This window comes from Salmo salar, chromosome 26, assembly GCF_965601325.2.
Source record: "Salmo salar chromosome 26, fSalSal1, whole genome shotgun sequence".
Lineage (NCBI taxonomy): Eukaryota > Metazoa > Chordata > Actinopteri > Salmoniformes > Salmonidae > Salmo > Salmo salar.
Genome location: NC_138316.1, coordinates 48,399,129 through 48,413,491, shown reverse-complemented (window position 1 = coordinate 48,413,491; position 14,363 = coordinate 48,399,129). Strand labels below are relative to the sequence as shown.

At 40.7% G+C, this 14,363-nt stretch overlaps 2 protein-coding genes across 4 annotated transcripts in view; both read left to right on the top strand.

The window, feature by feature from the left end:
* The window catches only part of LOC106587973 (very-long-chain (3R)-3-hydroxyacyl-CoA dehydratase), a 99,205-nt gene extending 87,098 nt beyond the window's left edge, over nucleotides 1–12,107 (top strand). The window contains 3 exon segments of the mRNA XM_045708480.2: nucleotides 7,687–7,793; nucleotides 7,993–8,124; nucleotides 9,213–12,107. Coding sequence (XP_045564436.1) covers nucleotides 7,687–7,793; nucleotides 7,993–8,124; nucleotides 9,213–9,289 — 316 coding nt within the window. The 3' untranslated portion in view covers nucleotides 9,290–12,107.
* A 1,251-nt stretch (nucleotides 12,108–13,358) lies between these two features.
* LOC106594011 (sodium/potassium/calcium exchanger 1) overlaps nucleotides 13,359–14,363 on the top strand; it is a 50,196-nt gene continuing 49,191 nt past the window's right edge. Inside the window, exon 1 of one of the 3 annotated variants that reach the window (XM_082969805.1) lies at nucleotides 13,359–13,795. The gene's annotated coding sequence lies outside the window, so the exon portion shown is untranslated. The remainder of the gene's footprint in view (nucleotides 13,796–14,363) is intronic. The other 2 variants (XM_082969803.1, XM_045709153.2) reach the window with 2 other exon arrangements.

Genomic DNA, 14,363 nt, shown 5'->3' with positions numbered 1-14,363 from the left:
ATTATATTACCAGCTAGTTGTAACCATGAATGGACATTATATTACCAGCTAGTTGTAACCATGAATGGACATTATATTACCAGCTAGTTGTAACCATGAATGGACATTATATTACCAGCTAGTTGTAACCATGAATGGACATTATATTACCAGCTAGGGAGGCTAGTTGTAACAATGAATGGACATTATATTACCAGCTATGGAGGCTAGTTGTAACCATGAATGGACATGATATAACCAGCTAGTTGTAACCATGAATGGACATGATATAACCAGCTAGTTGTAACCATGAATGGACATTATATTACCAGCTAGTTGTAACCATGAATGGACATTATATTACCAGCTAGTTGTAACCATGAATGGACATTATATTACCAGCTAGTTGTAACCATGAATGGACATTATATTACCAGCTAGGGAGGCTAGTTGTAACCATGAATGGACATGATATAACCAGCTAGTTGTAACCATGAATGGACATTATATTACCAGCTAGTTGTAACCATGAATGGACATTATATAACCAGCTAGTTGTAACCATGAATGGACATTATATTACCAGCTAGTTGTAACCATGAATGGACATTATATTACCAGCTAGTTGTAACCATGAATGGACATTATATTACCAGCTAGGGAGGCTATTTGTAACCATGAATGGACATTATATTACCAGCTAGGGAGGCTAGTTGTAACCATGAATGGACATTATATTACCAGCTAGTTGTAACCATGAATGGACATTATATTACCAGCTAGTTGTAACCATGAATGGACATTATATTACCAGCTAGGGAGGCTAGTTGTAACCATGAATGGACATTATATTACCAGCTAGTTGTAACCATGAATGGACATTATATTACCAGCTAGGGAGGCTAGTTGTAACCATGAATGGACATTATATTACCAGCTAGTTGTAACCATGAATGGACATTATATTACCAGCTAGTTGTAACCATGAATGGACATTATATAACCAGCTAGTTGTAACCATGAATGGACATTATATTACCAGCTAGTTGTAACCATGAATGGACATTATATTACCAGCTAGTTGTAACCATGAATGGACATTATATTACCAGTTAGTTGTAACCATGAATGGACATTATATTACCAGCTAGCGAGGCTAGTTGTAACCATGAATGGACATTATATTACCAGCTAGTTGTAACCATGAATGGACATTATATTACCAGCTAGTTGTAACCATGAATGGACATTATATTACCAGCTAGTTGTAACCATGAATGGACATTATATTACCAGCTAGGGAGGCTAGTTGTAACCATGAATGGACATTATATTACCAGCTAGGGAGGCTAGTTGTAACCATGAATGGACATGATATAACCAGCTAGTTGTAACCATGAATGGACATTATATTACCAGCTAGTTGTAACCATGAATGGACATTATATAACCAGCTAGTTGTAACCATGAATGGACATTATATAACCAGCTAGTTGTAACCATGAATGGACATTATATTACCAGCTAGTTGTAACCATGAATGGACATTATATTACCAGCTAGTTGTAACCATGAATGGACATTATATTACCAGCTAGGGAGGCTAGTTGTAACCATGAATGGACATTATATTACCAGCTAGTTGTAACCATGAATGGACATTATATTACCAGCTAGTTGTAACCATGAATGGACATTATATTACCAGCTAGGGAGGCTAGTTGTAACCATGAATGGACATTATATTACCAGCTAGGGAGGCTAGTTGTAACCATGAATGGACATTATATTACCAGCTAGTTGTAACCATGAATGGACATTATATTACCAGCTAGGGAGGCTAGTTGTAACCATGAATCAACATTATATTACCAGCTAGGGAGGCTAGTTGTAACCATGAATGGACATTATATTACCAGCTAGTTGTAACCATGAATGGACATTCTATTACCAGCTAGGGAGGCTAGTTGTAACCATGAATGGACATTATATTACCAGCTAGTTGTAACCATGAATGGACATTCTATTACCAGCTAGGGAGGCTAGTTGTAACCATGAATGGACATTATATTACCAGCTAGTTGTAACCATGAATGGACATTATATTACCAGCTAGGGAGGCTAGTTGTAACCATGAATGGACATTATATTACCAGCTAGTTGTAACCATGAATGGACATTATATAACCAGCTAGTTGTAACCATGAATGGACATTATATAACCAGCTAGTTGTAACCATGAATGGACATTATATTACCAGCTAGTTGTAACCATGAATGGACATTATATTACCAGCTAGTTGTAACCATGAATGGACATTCTATTACCAGCTAGGGAGGCTAGTTGTAACCATGAATGGACATTATATTACCAGCTAGTTGTAACCATGAATGGACATTATATTACCAGCTAGGGAGGCTAGTTGTAACCATGAATGGACATTATATTACCAGCTAGTTGTAACCATGAATGGACATTATATTACCAGCTAGGGAGGCTAGTTGTAACCATGAATGGACATTATATTACCAGCTAGTTGTAACCATGAATGGACATTCTATTACCAGCTAGGGAGGCTAGTTGTAACCATGAATGGACATTATATTACCAGCTAGTTGTAACCATGAATGGACATTATATTACCAGCTAGTTGTAACCATGAATGGACATTATATTACCAGCTAGTTGTAACCATGAATGGACATTATATTACCAGCTAGGGAGGCAAGTTGTAACCATGAATGGACATTATATTACCAGCTAGGGAGGCTAGTTGTAACCATGAATGGACATGATATAACCAGCTAGTTGTAACCATGAATGGACATTATATTACCAGCTAGTTGTAACCATGAATGGACATTATATTACCAGCTAGTTGTAACCATGAATGGACATTATATAACCAGCTAGTTGTAACCATGAATGGACATTATATTACCAGCTTGTTGTAACCATGAATGGACATTATATTACCAGCTAGGGAGGCTAGTTGTAACCATGAATGGACATTATATTACCAGCTAGTTGTAACCATGAATGGACATTATATTACCAGCTAGGGTGGCTAGTTGTAACCATGAATGGACATTATATTACCAGCTAGTTGTAACCATGAATGGACATTATATTACCAGCTAGGGAGGCTAGTTGTAACCATGAATGGACATTATATTACCAGCTAGTTGTAACCATGAATGGACATTATATTACCAGCTAGTTGTAACCATGAATGGACATTATATAACCAGCTAGTTGTAACCATGAATGGACATTATATTACCAGCTAGTTGTAACCATGAATGGACATTATATTACCAGCTAGTTGTAACCATGAATGGACATTATATTACCAGCTAGTTGTAACCATGAATGGACATTATATTACCAGCTAGGGAGGCTAGTTGTAACCATGAATGGACATTATATTACCAGCTAGTTGTAACCATGAATGGACATTATATTACCAGCTAGTTGTAACCATGAATGGACATTATATTACCAGCTAGGGAGGCTAGTTGTAACCATGAATGGACATTATATTACCAGCTAGTTGTAACCATGAATGGACATTATATTACCAGCTAGGGATGCTAGATGTAACCATGAATGGACATTATATTACCAGCTAGTTGTAACCATGAATGGACATTATATTACCAGCTAGTTGTAACCATGAATGGACATTATATTACCAGCTAGGAAGGCTAGTTGTAACCATGAATGGACATTATATTACCAGCTAGTTTTAACCATGAATGGACATTATATTACCAGCTAGTTGTAACCATGAATGGACATTATATTACCAGCTAGTTGTAAATCAAATTTCAAATCAAATCAAATTTATTTTTATATAGCCCTTCGTACATCAGCTGATATTCTCAAAGTGCTGTACAGAAACCCAGCCTAAAACCCCAAACAGCAAGCAAAGCATGTGAAAGAAGCACGGTGGCTAGGAAAAACTCCCTAGGAAAAACTCCCTAGAAAGGCCAAAAACCTAGGAAGAAACCTAGAGAGGAACCAGGCTATGAGGGGTGGCCAGTCCTCTTCTGGCTGTGCAGGGTGGATATTTTAACAGAACATGGTCAAAATGTTAAAATGTTAAAATGTTCATAAATGACCAGCATGGTCAAATAATAATAATCATAGTAGTTGTCGAGGGTGCAACAAGCACGTCCGGTGAACAGGTCAGGGTTCCATAGCCGCAGGCAGAACAGTTGAAACTGGAGCAGCAGCACGGCCAGGTGGACTGGGGACAGCAAGGAGTCATCATACCAGGTAGTCCTGAGGCATGGTCCTAGGGCTCAGGTCCTCCGAGAGAAAGACAGAAAGAGAGAAAGAGAGAATTAGAGAGAGCATATTTAAATACACACAGGACACCGGATAAGACAAGAGAAATACTCCAGATGTAACAGACTGACCCTAGCCCCCCGACACATAAACTACTGCAGCATAAATACTGGAGGCTGAGACAGGAGGGATCAGAAGACACTGTGGCCCCATCCGATGATACCCCCGGACAGGGCCAAACAGGCAGGATATAACCCCACCCACTTTGCCAAAGCACAGCCCCCACACCACTAGAGGGATGTCTCCAACCACCAACTTACCGTCCTAAGACAAGGCCGAGTATAGCCCACAACGATCTCCGCCATGGCACAACCCAAGGGGGGGGGGCGCCAACCCAGACAGGAAGACCACGTCAGTGACTCAACCCACTCAAGTGACGCACCCCTCCCATGGACGGCATGGAAGAACACCAGTAGGCCAGTGACTCAGCCCCTGTAAAAGGGTTAGAGGCAGAGAATCCCAGTGGAAAGAGGGGAACCGGCAAGGCAGAGACAGCAAGGGCGGTTCGTTGCTCCAGCCTTTCCGTTCACCTTCACACTCCTGGGCCAGACTATACTTAATCATAGGACCTACTGAAGAGATAAGTCTTCAGTAAAGACTTAAAGGTTGAGACTGAGTCTGCGTCTCTCACATTGGTAGGCAGACCATTCCATAAAAATGGAGCTCTATAGGAGAAAGCCCTACCTCCAGCCGTTTGCTTAGAAATTCTAGGGACAATTAGGAGGCCTGCGTCTTGTGACCGTAGCGTACGTGTAGGTATGTACGGCAGGACCAAATCGGAAAGATAGGTAGGAGCAAGCCCATGTAATGCTTTGTAGGTTAGCAGTAAAACCTTGAAATCAGCCCTTGCCTTAACAGGAAGCCAGTGTAGGGAGGCTAACACTGGAGTAATATGATCAAATTTTTTGGTTCTAGTCAGGATTCTAGCAGCCGTATTTAGCACTAACTGAAGTTTATTTAGTGCTTTATCCGGGTAGCCGGAAAGTAGAGCATTGCAGTAGTCCAGCCTAGAAGTAACAAAAGCATGGATTAATTTTTCTGCGTCATTTTTGGACAGAAAATTTCTGATTTTTGCAATGTTACGTAGATGGAAAAAAGCTGTCCTTGAAACAGTCTTGATATGTTCTTCAAAAGAGAGATCAGGGTCCAGAGTAACGCCGAGGTCCTTCACAGTTTTATTTGAGACGACTGTACAACCATCCAGATTAATTGTCAGATTCAACAGAAGATCTCTTTGTTTCTTGGGACCTAGAACAAGCATCTCTGTTTTGTCCGAGTTTAAAAGTAGAAAGTTTGCAGCCATCCACTTCTTTATGTCTGAAACACAGGCTTCTAGCGAGGGCAATTTTGGGGCTTCACCATGTTTCATTGAAATGTACAGCTGTGTGTCGTCCGCATAGCAGTGAAATTTAACATTATGTTTTCGAATGACATCCCCAAGAGGTAAAATATATAGTGAAAACAATAGTGGTCCTAAAACGGAACCTTGAGGAACACCGAAATTTACAATTGATTTGTCAGAGGACAAACCATTCACAGAGACAAACTGATATCTTTCCGACAGATAAGATCTAAACCAGGCCAGAACTTGTCCATGTAGACCAATTTGGGTTTCCAATCTCTCCAAAAGAATGTGGTGATCGATGGTATCAAAAGCGGCACTAAGATCTAGGAGCACGAGGACAGATGCAGAGCCTCGGTCTGACGTCATTAAAAGGTCATTTACCACCTTCACAAGTGCAGTCTCAGTGCTATGATGGGGTCTAAAACCAGACTGAAGCGTTTCGTATACATTGTTTGTCTTCAGGAAGGCAGTCAGTTGCTGTGCAACAGCTTTTTCTAAAATTTTGGAGAGGAATGGAAGATTCGATATAGGCCGATAGTTTTTTATAATTTCTGGATCAAGATTAGGCTTTTTCAAGAGAGGCTTTATTACTGCCACTTTTAGTGAGCTTGGTACACATCCGGTGGATAGAGAGCCGTTTATTATGTTCAACATAGGAGGGCCAAGCACAGGAAGCAGCTCTTTCAGTAGTTTAGTTGGAATAGGGTCCAGTATGCAGCTTGAGGGTTAACCATGAATGGACATTATATTACCAGCTAGGGAGGCTAGTTGTAACCATGAATGGACATTATATTACCAGTTAGGGAGGCTAGTTGTAACCATGAATGGACATGATATAACCAGCTAGTTGTAACCATGAATGGACATTATATTACCAGCTAGTTGTAACCATGAATGGACATTATATAACCAGCTAGTTGTAACCATGAATGGACATTATATTACCAGCTAGTTGTAACCATGAATGGACATTATATTACCAGCTAGTTGTAACCATGAATGGACATTATATTACCAGCTAGGAAGGCTAGTTGTAACCATGAATGGACATTATATTACCAGCTAGTTGTAACCATGAATGGACATTATATTACCAGCTAGTTGTAACCATGAATGGACATTATATTACCAGCTAGGGAGGCTAGTTGTAACCATGAATGGACATTATATTACCAGCTAGGGAGGCTAGTTGTAACCATGAATGGACATGATATAACCAGCTAGTTGTAACCATGAATGGACATTATATTACCAGCTAGTTGTAACCATGAATGGACATTATATTACCAGCTAGTTGTAACCATGAATGGACATTATATTACCAGCTAGTTGTAACCATGAATGGACATTATATTACCAGCTAGTTGTAACCATGAATGGACATTATATTACCAGCTAGGGAGGCTAGTTGTAACCATGAATGGACATTATATTACCAGCTAGTTGTAACCATGAATGGACATTATATTACCAGCTAGTTGTAACCATGAATGGACATTATATTACCAGCTAGGGAGGCTAGTTGTAACCATGAATGGACATTATATTACCAGCTAGTTGTAACCATGAATGGACATTATATTACCAGCTAGGGAGGCTAGTTGTAACCATGAATGGACATTATATTACCAGCTAGGGAGGCTAGTTGTAACCATGAATGGACATTCTATTACCAGCTAGTTGTAACCATGAATGGACATTATATTACCAGCTAGGGAGGCTAGTTGTAGCAGCCTGTTGTTATATACCTGATCTATTTGCTGACCTGCATTGATGCTAAATTAGCCTGTTGTTTTGTTGTCTGTCCCAGGTATCCATTCTACATGCTGACCTGCATTGATGCTAAATAAGCCTGTTGTTTTGTTTTGTGTTCCAGGTATCCATTCTACACGCTGATCTGCATTGATGCTAAATTAGCCTGTTGTTTTGTTGTGTGTCCCAGGTATCCATTCTACATGCTGACCTGCATCGATGCTAAATTAGCCTGTTGTTTTGTTGTGTGTCCCAGGTATCCATTCTACATGCTGGCCTGCATCGACACAGACTGGAAGCTGCTGACCTGGCTCAGATACTCCATCTGGATGCCCCTCTACCCTCTGGGGGTGCTAGCAGAGGGTCAGTGGACCTGTCTCACACACACACACACACACACACTCCTCAGAGAGCTCTATGCCTGGTATATTCACTTATTATGTAAATTGTATGTAAATAATAGTGGTATGATGTTTGTAGTCAAACAAGATATTACTTAGTTATTATCCAGATATCCAAGTGTTGCTATGTATTCCTGTCTGTCCTGTCTGTTCCCTCTTAGCTATAGCTGTGATCCAGTCCCTGCCTATCTTTGATGAGACCCGTCTGTACAGCATCCCTCTACCTACGGTCCTGGGCTCGTCCTTCAGCTTTTCCTTCACTCTGAAGATCTACCTGGTCCTCATGTTCCTCGGTCAGTTAGTACCACTCTCTGACCCTCCACCCTGACCCTACACCCTACACCCTGACCCTACACCCTGACTCTACACCCTGACTCTACACCCTGACTCTACACCCTGACTCTACACCCTGACTCTACACCCTAACTCTACACCCTAACTCTACACCCTAACTCTACACCCTAACTCTACACCCTAACTCTACACCCTAACTCTACACCCTAACTCTACACCCTAACTCTACACCCTAACTCTACACCCTAACTCTACACCCTATAACTCTACACCCTATAACTCTACACCCTATAACTCTACACCCTATAACTCTACACCCTATAACTCTACACCCTATAACTCTACACCCTATAACTCTACACCCTATAACTCTACCCTAACTCTACACCCTAACCCTCTACCCTACACCCTGACTCTACACCCTGACTCTACACCCTGACTCTACACCCTGACTCTACACCCTGACTCTACACCCTAACTCTACACCCTGACTCTACACCCTGACTCTACACCCTAACTCTACACCCTAACTCTACACCCTAACTCTACACCCTAACTCTACACCCTAACTCTACACCCTAACTCTACACCCTATAACTCTACACCCTATAACTCTACACCCTATAACTCTACACCCTATAACTCTACACCCTATAACTCTACACCCTATAACTCTACACCCTATAACTCTACACCCTATAACTCTACACCCTATAACTCTACACCCTATAACTCTACACCCTACACCTCTACCCTAACTCTACACCCTAACCCTCTACCCTAACACTACACCCTAACCCTCTACCCTAACTCTACACCCTAACCCTCTACCCTAACTCTACACCCTAACCCTCTTCTCTAACCCTCCACCCTCCAGCTGTATCTAGCTGTCATGTTTCAGGATCTGTCAATGCCACTAAGGGAGAAACATACACTTTGTCACATCGCTAACAAACCTGAGTCAAAATACGATTTGTTTTCTTACAGTATGTTTGCTTGGACTTGACTTTTCTGGCATGCCAAGTGGATGGGGTTTGCGCTTAAAAAATATTTTAAATTATAAAAAGTAGTGTTTTTTTCTTCCCAGGCCTGTTCATCAACTTCCGCCACCTGTTTCGCCAGAGGAGGAGACGAATGCGCTCCAGGAAGAGGAAAATGAACTAACGGATAGAAAGACAAACCTCACGATCTCTCCAGTCTCACTGCTGGTTGCCTTTTCACACCTCTCCTCTCCTTACACCTCTCTCCTCACTGCACATCTCTGTCCTCTCTCCTCTGTCCTCTCTCTTCTCTCCCCTCTCCTCTCTGCTCTTCTCTCCTCTCACACCCTCTCCTCTCCTCCACTGATAAACAATCAACCACATCCTCGTCTTCTCCTTTTCCTGTGGAGGAACCTCCTCTAACACAAACCCTTCTCTTCCTCACCCAGTCTGTCCATCAGAGGTACCACCTCTAACACAAACCCTTCTCTTCCTCACCCAGTCTGTCCATCAGAGGTACCTCCTCTAACACAAACCCTTCTCTTCCTCACCCAGTCTGTCCATCAGAGGTACCTCCTCTAACACAAACCCTTCTCTTCCTCACCCAGTCTGTCCATCAGAGGTACCTCCTCTAACACAAACCCTTCCCTTCCTCACCCAGTCTGTCCATCAGAGGTACCTCCTCTAACACAAACCCTTCTCTTCCTCACCAAGTCTGTTCATCAGAGGTACCTCCTCTAACACAAACCCTTCTCTTCCTCACCAAGTCTGTTCATCAGAGGTACCTCCTCTAACACAAACCCTTCTCTTCCTCACCAAGTCTGTTCATCAGAGGTACCTCCTCTAACACAAACCCTTCTCTTCCTCACCCAGTCTGTCCATCAGAGGTACCTCCTCTAACACAAACCCTTCCCTTCCTCACCCAGTCTGTCCATCAGAGGTACCTCCTCTAACACAAACCCTTCTCTTCCTCACCCAGTCTATCCATCAGAGGTACCTCCTCTAACACAAACAAGTGCATTCAATTCATACCCTCTTTGTATGATTTATATCCATGTCATACTGTACTGTTAGTATTGACAGATACATACTGTACTGTTAGTATTGACAGATGCATACTGTACTGTTAGTATTGACAGATACATGTCATACTGTACTGTTAGTATTGACAGATACATACTGTACTGTTAGTATTGACAGATACATGTCATACTGTACTGTTAGTATTGACAGATACATGTCATACTGTACTGTTAGTATTGACAGATACATACTGTACTGTTAGTATTGACAGATACATACTGTACTGTTAGTATTGACAGATACATACTGTACTGTTAGTATTGACAGATACATACTGTACTGTTAGTATTGACAGATACATACTGTACTGTTAGTATTGACAGATACATGTCATACTGTACTGTTAGTATTGACAGATACATACTGTACTGTTAGTATTGACAGATACATACTGTACTGTTAGTATTGACAGATACATACTGTACTGTTAGTATTGACAGATACATACTGTACTGTTAGTATTGACAGATACATACTGTACTGTTAGTATTGACAGATACATACTGTACTGTTAGTATTGACAGATACATACTGTACTGTTAGTATTGACAGATACATACTGTACTGTTAGTATTGACAGATACATACTGTACTGTTAGTATTGACAGATACATGTCATACTGTACTGTTAGTATTGACAGATACACACGGTACTGTTAGTATTGACAGATACACACGGTACTGTTAGTATTGACAGATACACACTGTACTGTTAGTATTGAAGGAGCCATACTATAAACGGTTCTAGAGTCTCTTGGCCAGACTAAACAACTTATGTCTTTTCTGAACTCCATTTTGCAGCTACTATAATCCTCATAATGGACCTGCCTTCACTTTTAATTCAGGAAGTCAAATGAAAACTGCCCATTGTATTCTATGAGGAGTTTTCAAATCCCTCTTTTTTTAAATGTGGATCCACTTTAATGACTTGACTGAATAGAACTGAAATGGCTCTAACTCTGTTAGTCATTGATATAACAGTCATGTTGTACTTCACTACTATCCCATCTGACCATGAGTCAGCGTCAGGCCTAATGCTATACCTTTGTTTTGTTAGAAGTTGTTTTAAAGGCCCAGTGCACTCAGAAATATGTATATTCTATATATGTCCACACTATGAGGTTGGAATAACACTGTGAAATTGTGAACATTATGATAATGTCCTTTTTTAGTGTAAGAGTTGTTTGAATAGACTGTCTGACATTTCAGCCTGTTTTGGCAGGATGGAGTTTTGGCCTTCCACGGTGACATCACTATGGGGTGAATTAGTTAATACACCAATAAGAAAGAAGAGTTCTAAACCCCTCAGCCAATAACAGCGCATTTTGAGTTTTCCACTCCCCACTCAGACCACTCCCAGACAGACCCGTTGTTAACAATCTACTTTTGTTTATTTTTGAATATTTTAATTCAAATCACAGTGAGGTACTTTATTGTTACCCAGAAATGATTTGATATTGACATGAAACAGCTGCATTGGACCTTTTTTAAATATTGCTTTATTCCTAAATGAAATTTTGTATGGCAACAGTGTTTCTCATGCAGTATAGAATTGCATTGCATTCTGGGATGTAAGCTACTATATTCTCCAGTGATGTTTATAGTCCCCATGATATCTACTATCTCCATCATGCCATCCTTGCTGTGTTGTTCAAAGGCTCACTGATCTGTGTCTGATGACATGGTTAGAGATGCGTCCCGACTCTCCACACTTCTCCTAGAGTTGTGCTCTGTCATGGAAACGGACATAGAGAACCAGTCAGAGCCCAGAACCTCAGGGAAATGGACATCGTTAGACAATTAAAGGAAGAGGATCACTGTCTGGAATCATGTGTTTTAATAAAAGGTTTTGAATGGTTGAAGGATAAATTACAATGTGTGATATTATAATAACCAATAAAGTTGTGTGAAATAGTGAATATCTGTAGTTATTTATGAAAAGAGCACAGCTGGTGGTGTGAATAAAAACCCACAATTATGTAGGTGTCTTTTATCTCTTCATAATAACCCCTTTATATAGGTGTCCTTTATGTCCTCATAATAACCCCTTTATATAGGTGTCTTTTATCTCTTCATAATAACCCCTTTTATATAGGTGTCCTTTATGTCCTCATAATAACCCCTTTATATAGGTGTCCTTTATGTCCTCATAATAACCTCTTTATATAGGTGTCCTTTATCTCCTCATAATAACCCCTTTATCTCACAATAACCCCTTTATATAGGTGTCCTTTATCTCACAATAACCCCTTTATATAGGTGTCCTTAATCTCATAACAACCCCTTTATATAGGTGTCCTTTATGTCCTCATAATAACCTCTTTATATAGGTGTCCTTTATCTTCTCATAATAACCCCTTTATATAGGTGTCCTTTATGTCCTCATAATAACCTCTTTATATAGGTGTCCTTTATCTCCTCATAATAACCCCTTTATCTCACAATAACCCCTTTATATAGGTGTCCTTTATCTCCTCATAATAACCCCTTTATATAGGTGTCCTTTATCTCATAATAACCCCTTTATATAGGTGTCCTTTATCTCATAATAACCCCTTTATATAGGTGTCCTTTATCTCATAATAACCCCTTTATATAGGTGTCCTTTATCTCCTCATAATAACCCCTTTATATAGGTGTCCTTTATGTCCTCATAATAACCCCTTTATATAGGTGTCCTTTATCTCACAATAACCCCTTTATATAGGTGTCCTTTATCTCCTCATAATAACCCCTTTATATAGGTGTCCTTTATCTCCTCATAATAACCCCTTTATATAGGTGTCCTTTATCTCCTCATAATAACCCCTTTATATAGGTGTCCTTTATCTCCTCATAATAACCTCTTTAGTATGCCTAGCTGTAGTGGGATGTCTCAACACTAAAGGAAGGCATCAGCCTAAATATCAGTCCAATGAGTTCATCAAATGGTTAATGACTCACCTTCCTCTCATCACCAAACCATGTCTGCCTGCACACCTGTCTGCCTGCGCGCCTGTCTGTCTGTCTGTATATCTGCCTTTCTGCCTGTCTTTCTGCCTGTCTGCCTTTCTGCCTGCCTTTCTACCTGTTTGTCTGCCTGCCTGTATATCTGCCTGTCTGTCTGCCTTTCTTCCAGTCTTTCTGCAGGTCTGCCTGCCTGTCGGCCTTTCTGTCTGCCTGTCTACCTTTCTGTTTGCCTGCCTGTATGTCTGTGTGCATAAAGGAACACTCTTCAGAATTGTAATTGTGCCTTGACAACCCTCCTTCCACTTCAGCGCGCAGACATGGTTGGTTTTTGCTCAGCGTTGGTGGTTGGAGACGCTGCACGCACTTGGTGGATTATGAACAAATGAATAGGAATGCATTGAATTTGAAGCAGTTTAAACGTGTTCGTGAGAATGTGAGAGATTGTGTGAACACCTAACCTAATCCTCTTAAAAGACTGCAGGTATTATGCTGAGCCGTGGAGAGGAGGTGTGAGCTGTCATCCTGCGGTGCGCCCTTGTAGCTGCTCACCAAAAACTAGAGTCAGCATCTCTCAACCAATCCCTTTACCTTAGCGCACACAGCTGGAGAGAAACCTCGCGTCTACAACACCTCAATCACAACAATTCAGCGATTAAAGGTACGTTTTTATTAAGAATTGATGAAGGTTTAGGTATGGTTTACAGATGTTTTATAGAGAAATGATTTAAGCTACAATAATCGTCATTGACCTTGTGGAAGCCTAGGATACTTGTCAATGACTCCACATCGGGCACTGTTTCTTGCCTGGAATTTCCCCACGAAATTCGGTTAAATTGATCATTATTTTCGTTTCTTAATTTTCACCCGACCCACCTGGATACACGCGTGAAAATGAAATGGTTGATTGAACATTTGTAATGAATCATATCGCTTATGCTGTCTCGACTCGAGGAGCGCATATCAGCACGTCCATGACGCGCGCACGTCAATGAAAAGTAGGGGCCTAAATAATGATATTTTCTTCTAGCCTATTCGCTGTTTTTTTATATTTTATTGTCATTTGTACGTTAACTACATTTGCTGCATTTCATTACACGTGTCATTTAATCTGTGCAGCCCTACGGAGAGCAGAGTACCTGCAATTATGTAGCCATAGTAACAGGTGGCTGTGTCCCATCCTCCGCGCTCCCGCGACTCCGTTCACGTTAACGCGCCCTTATAATACT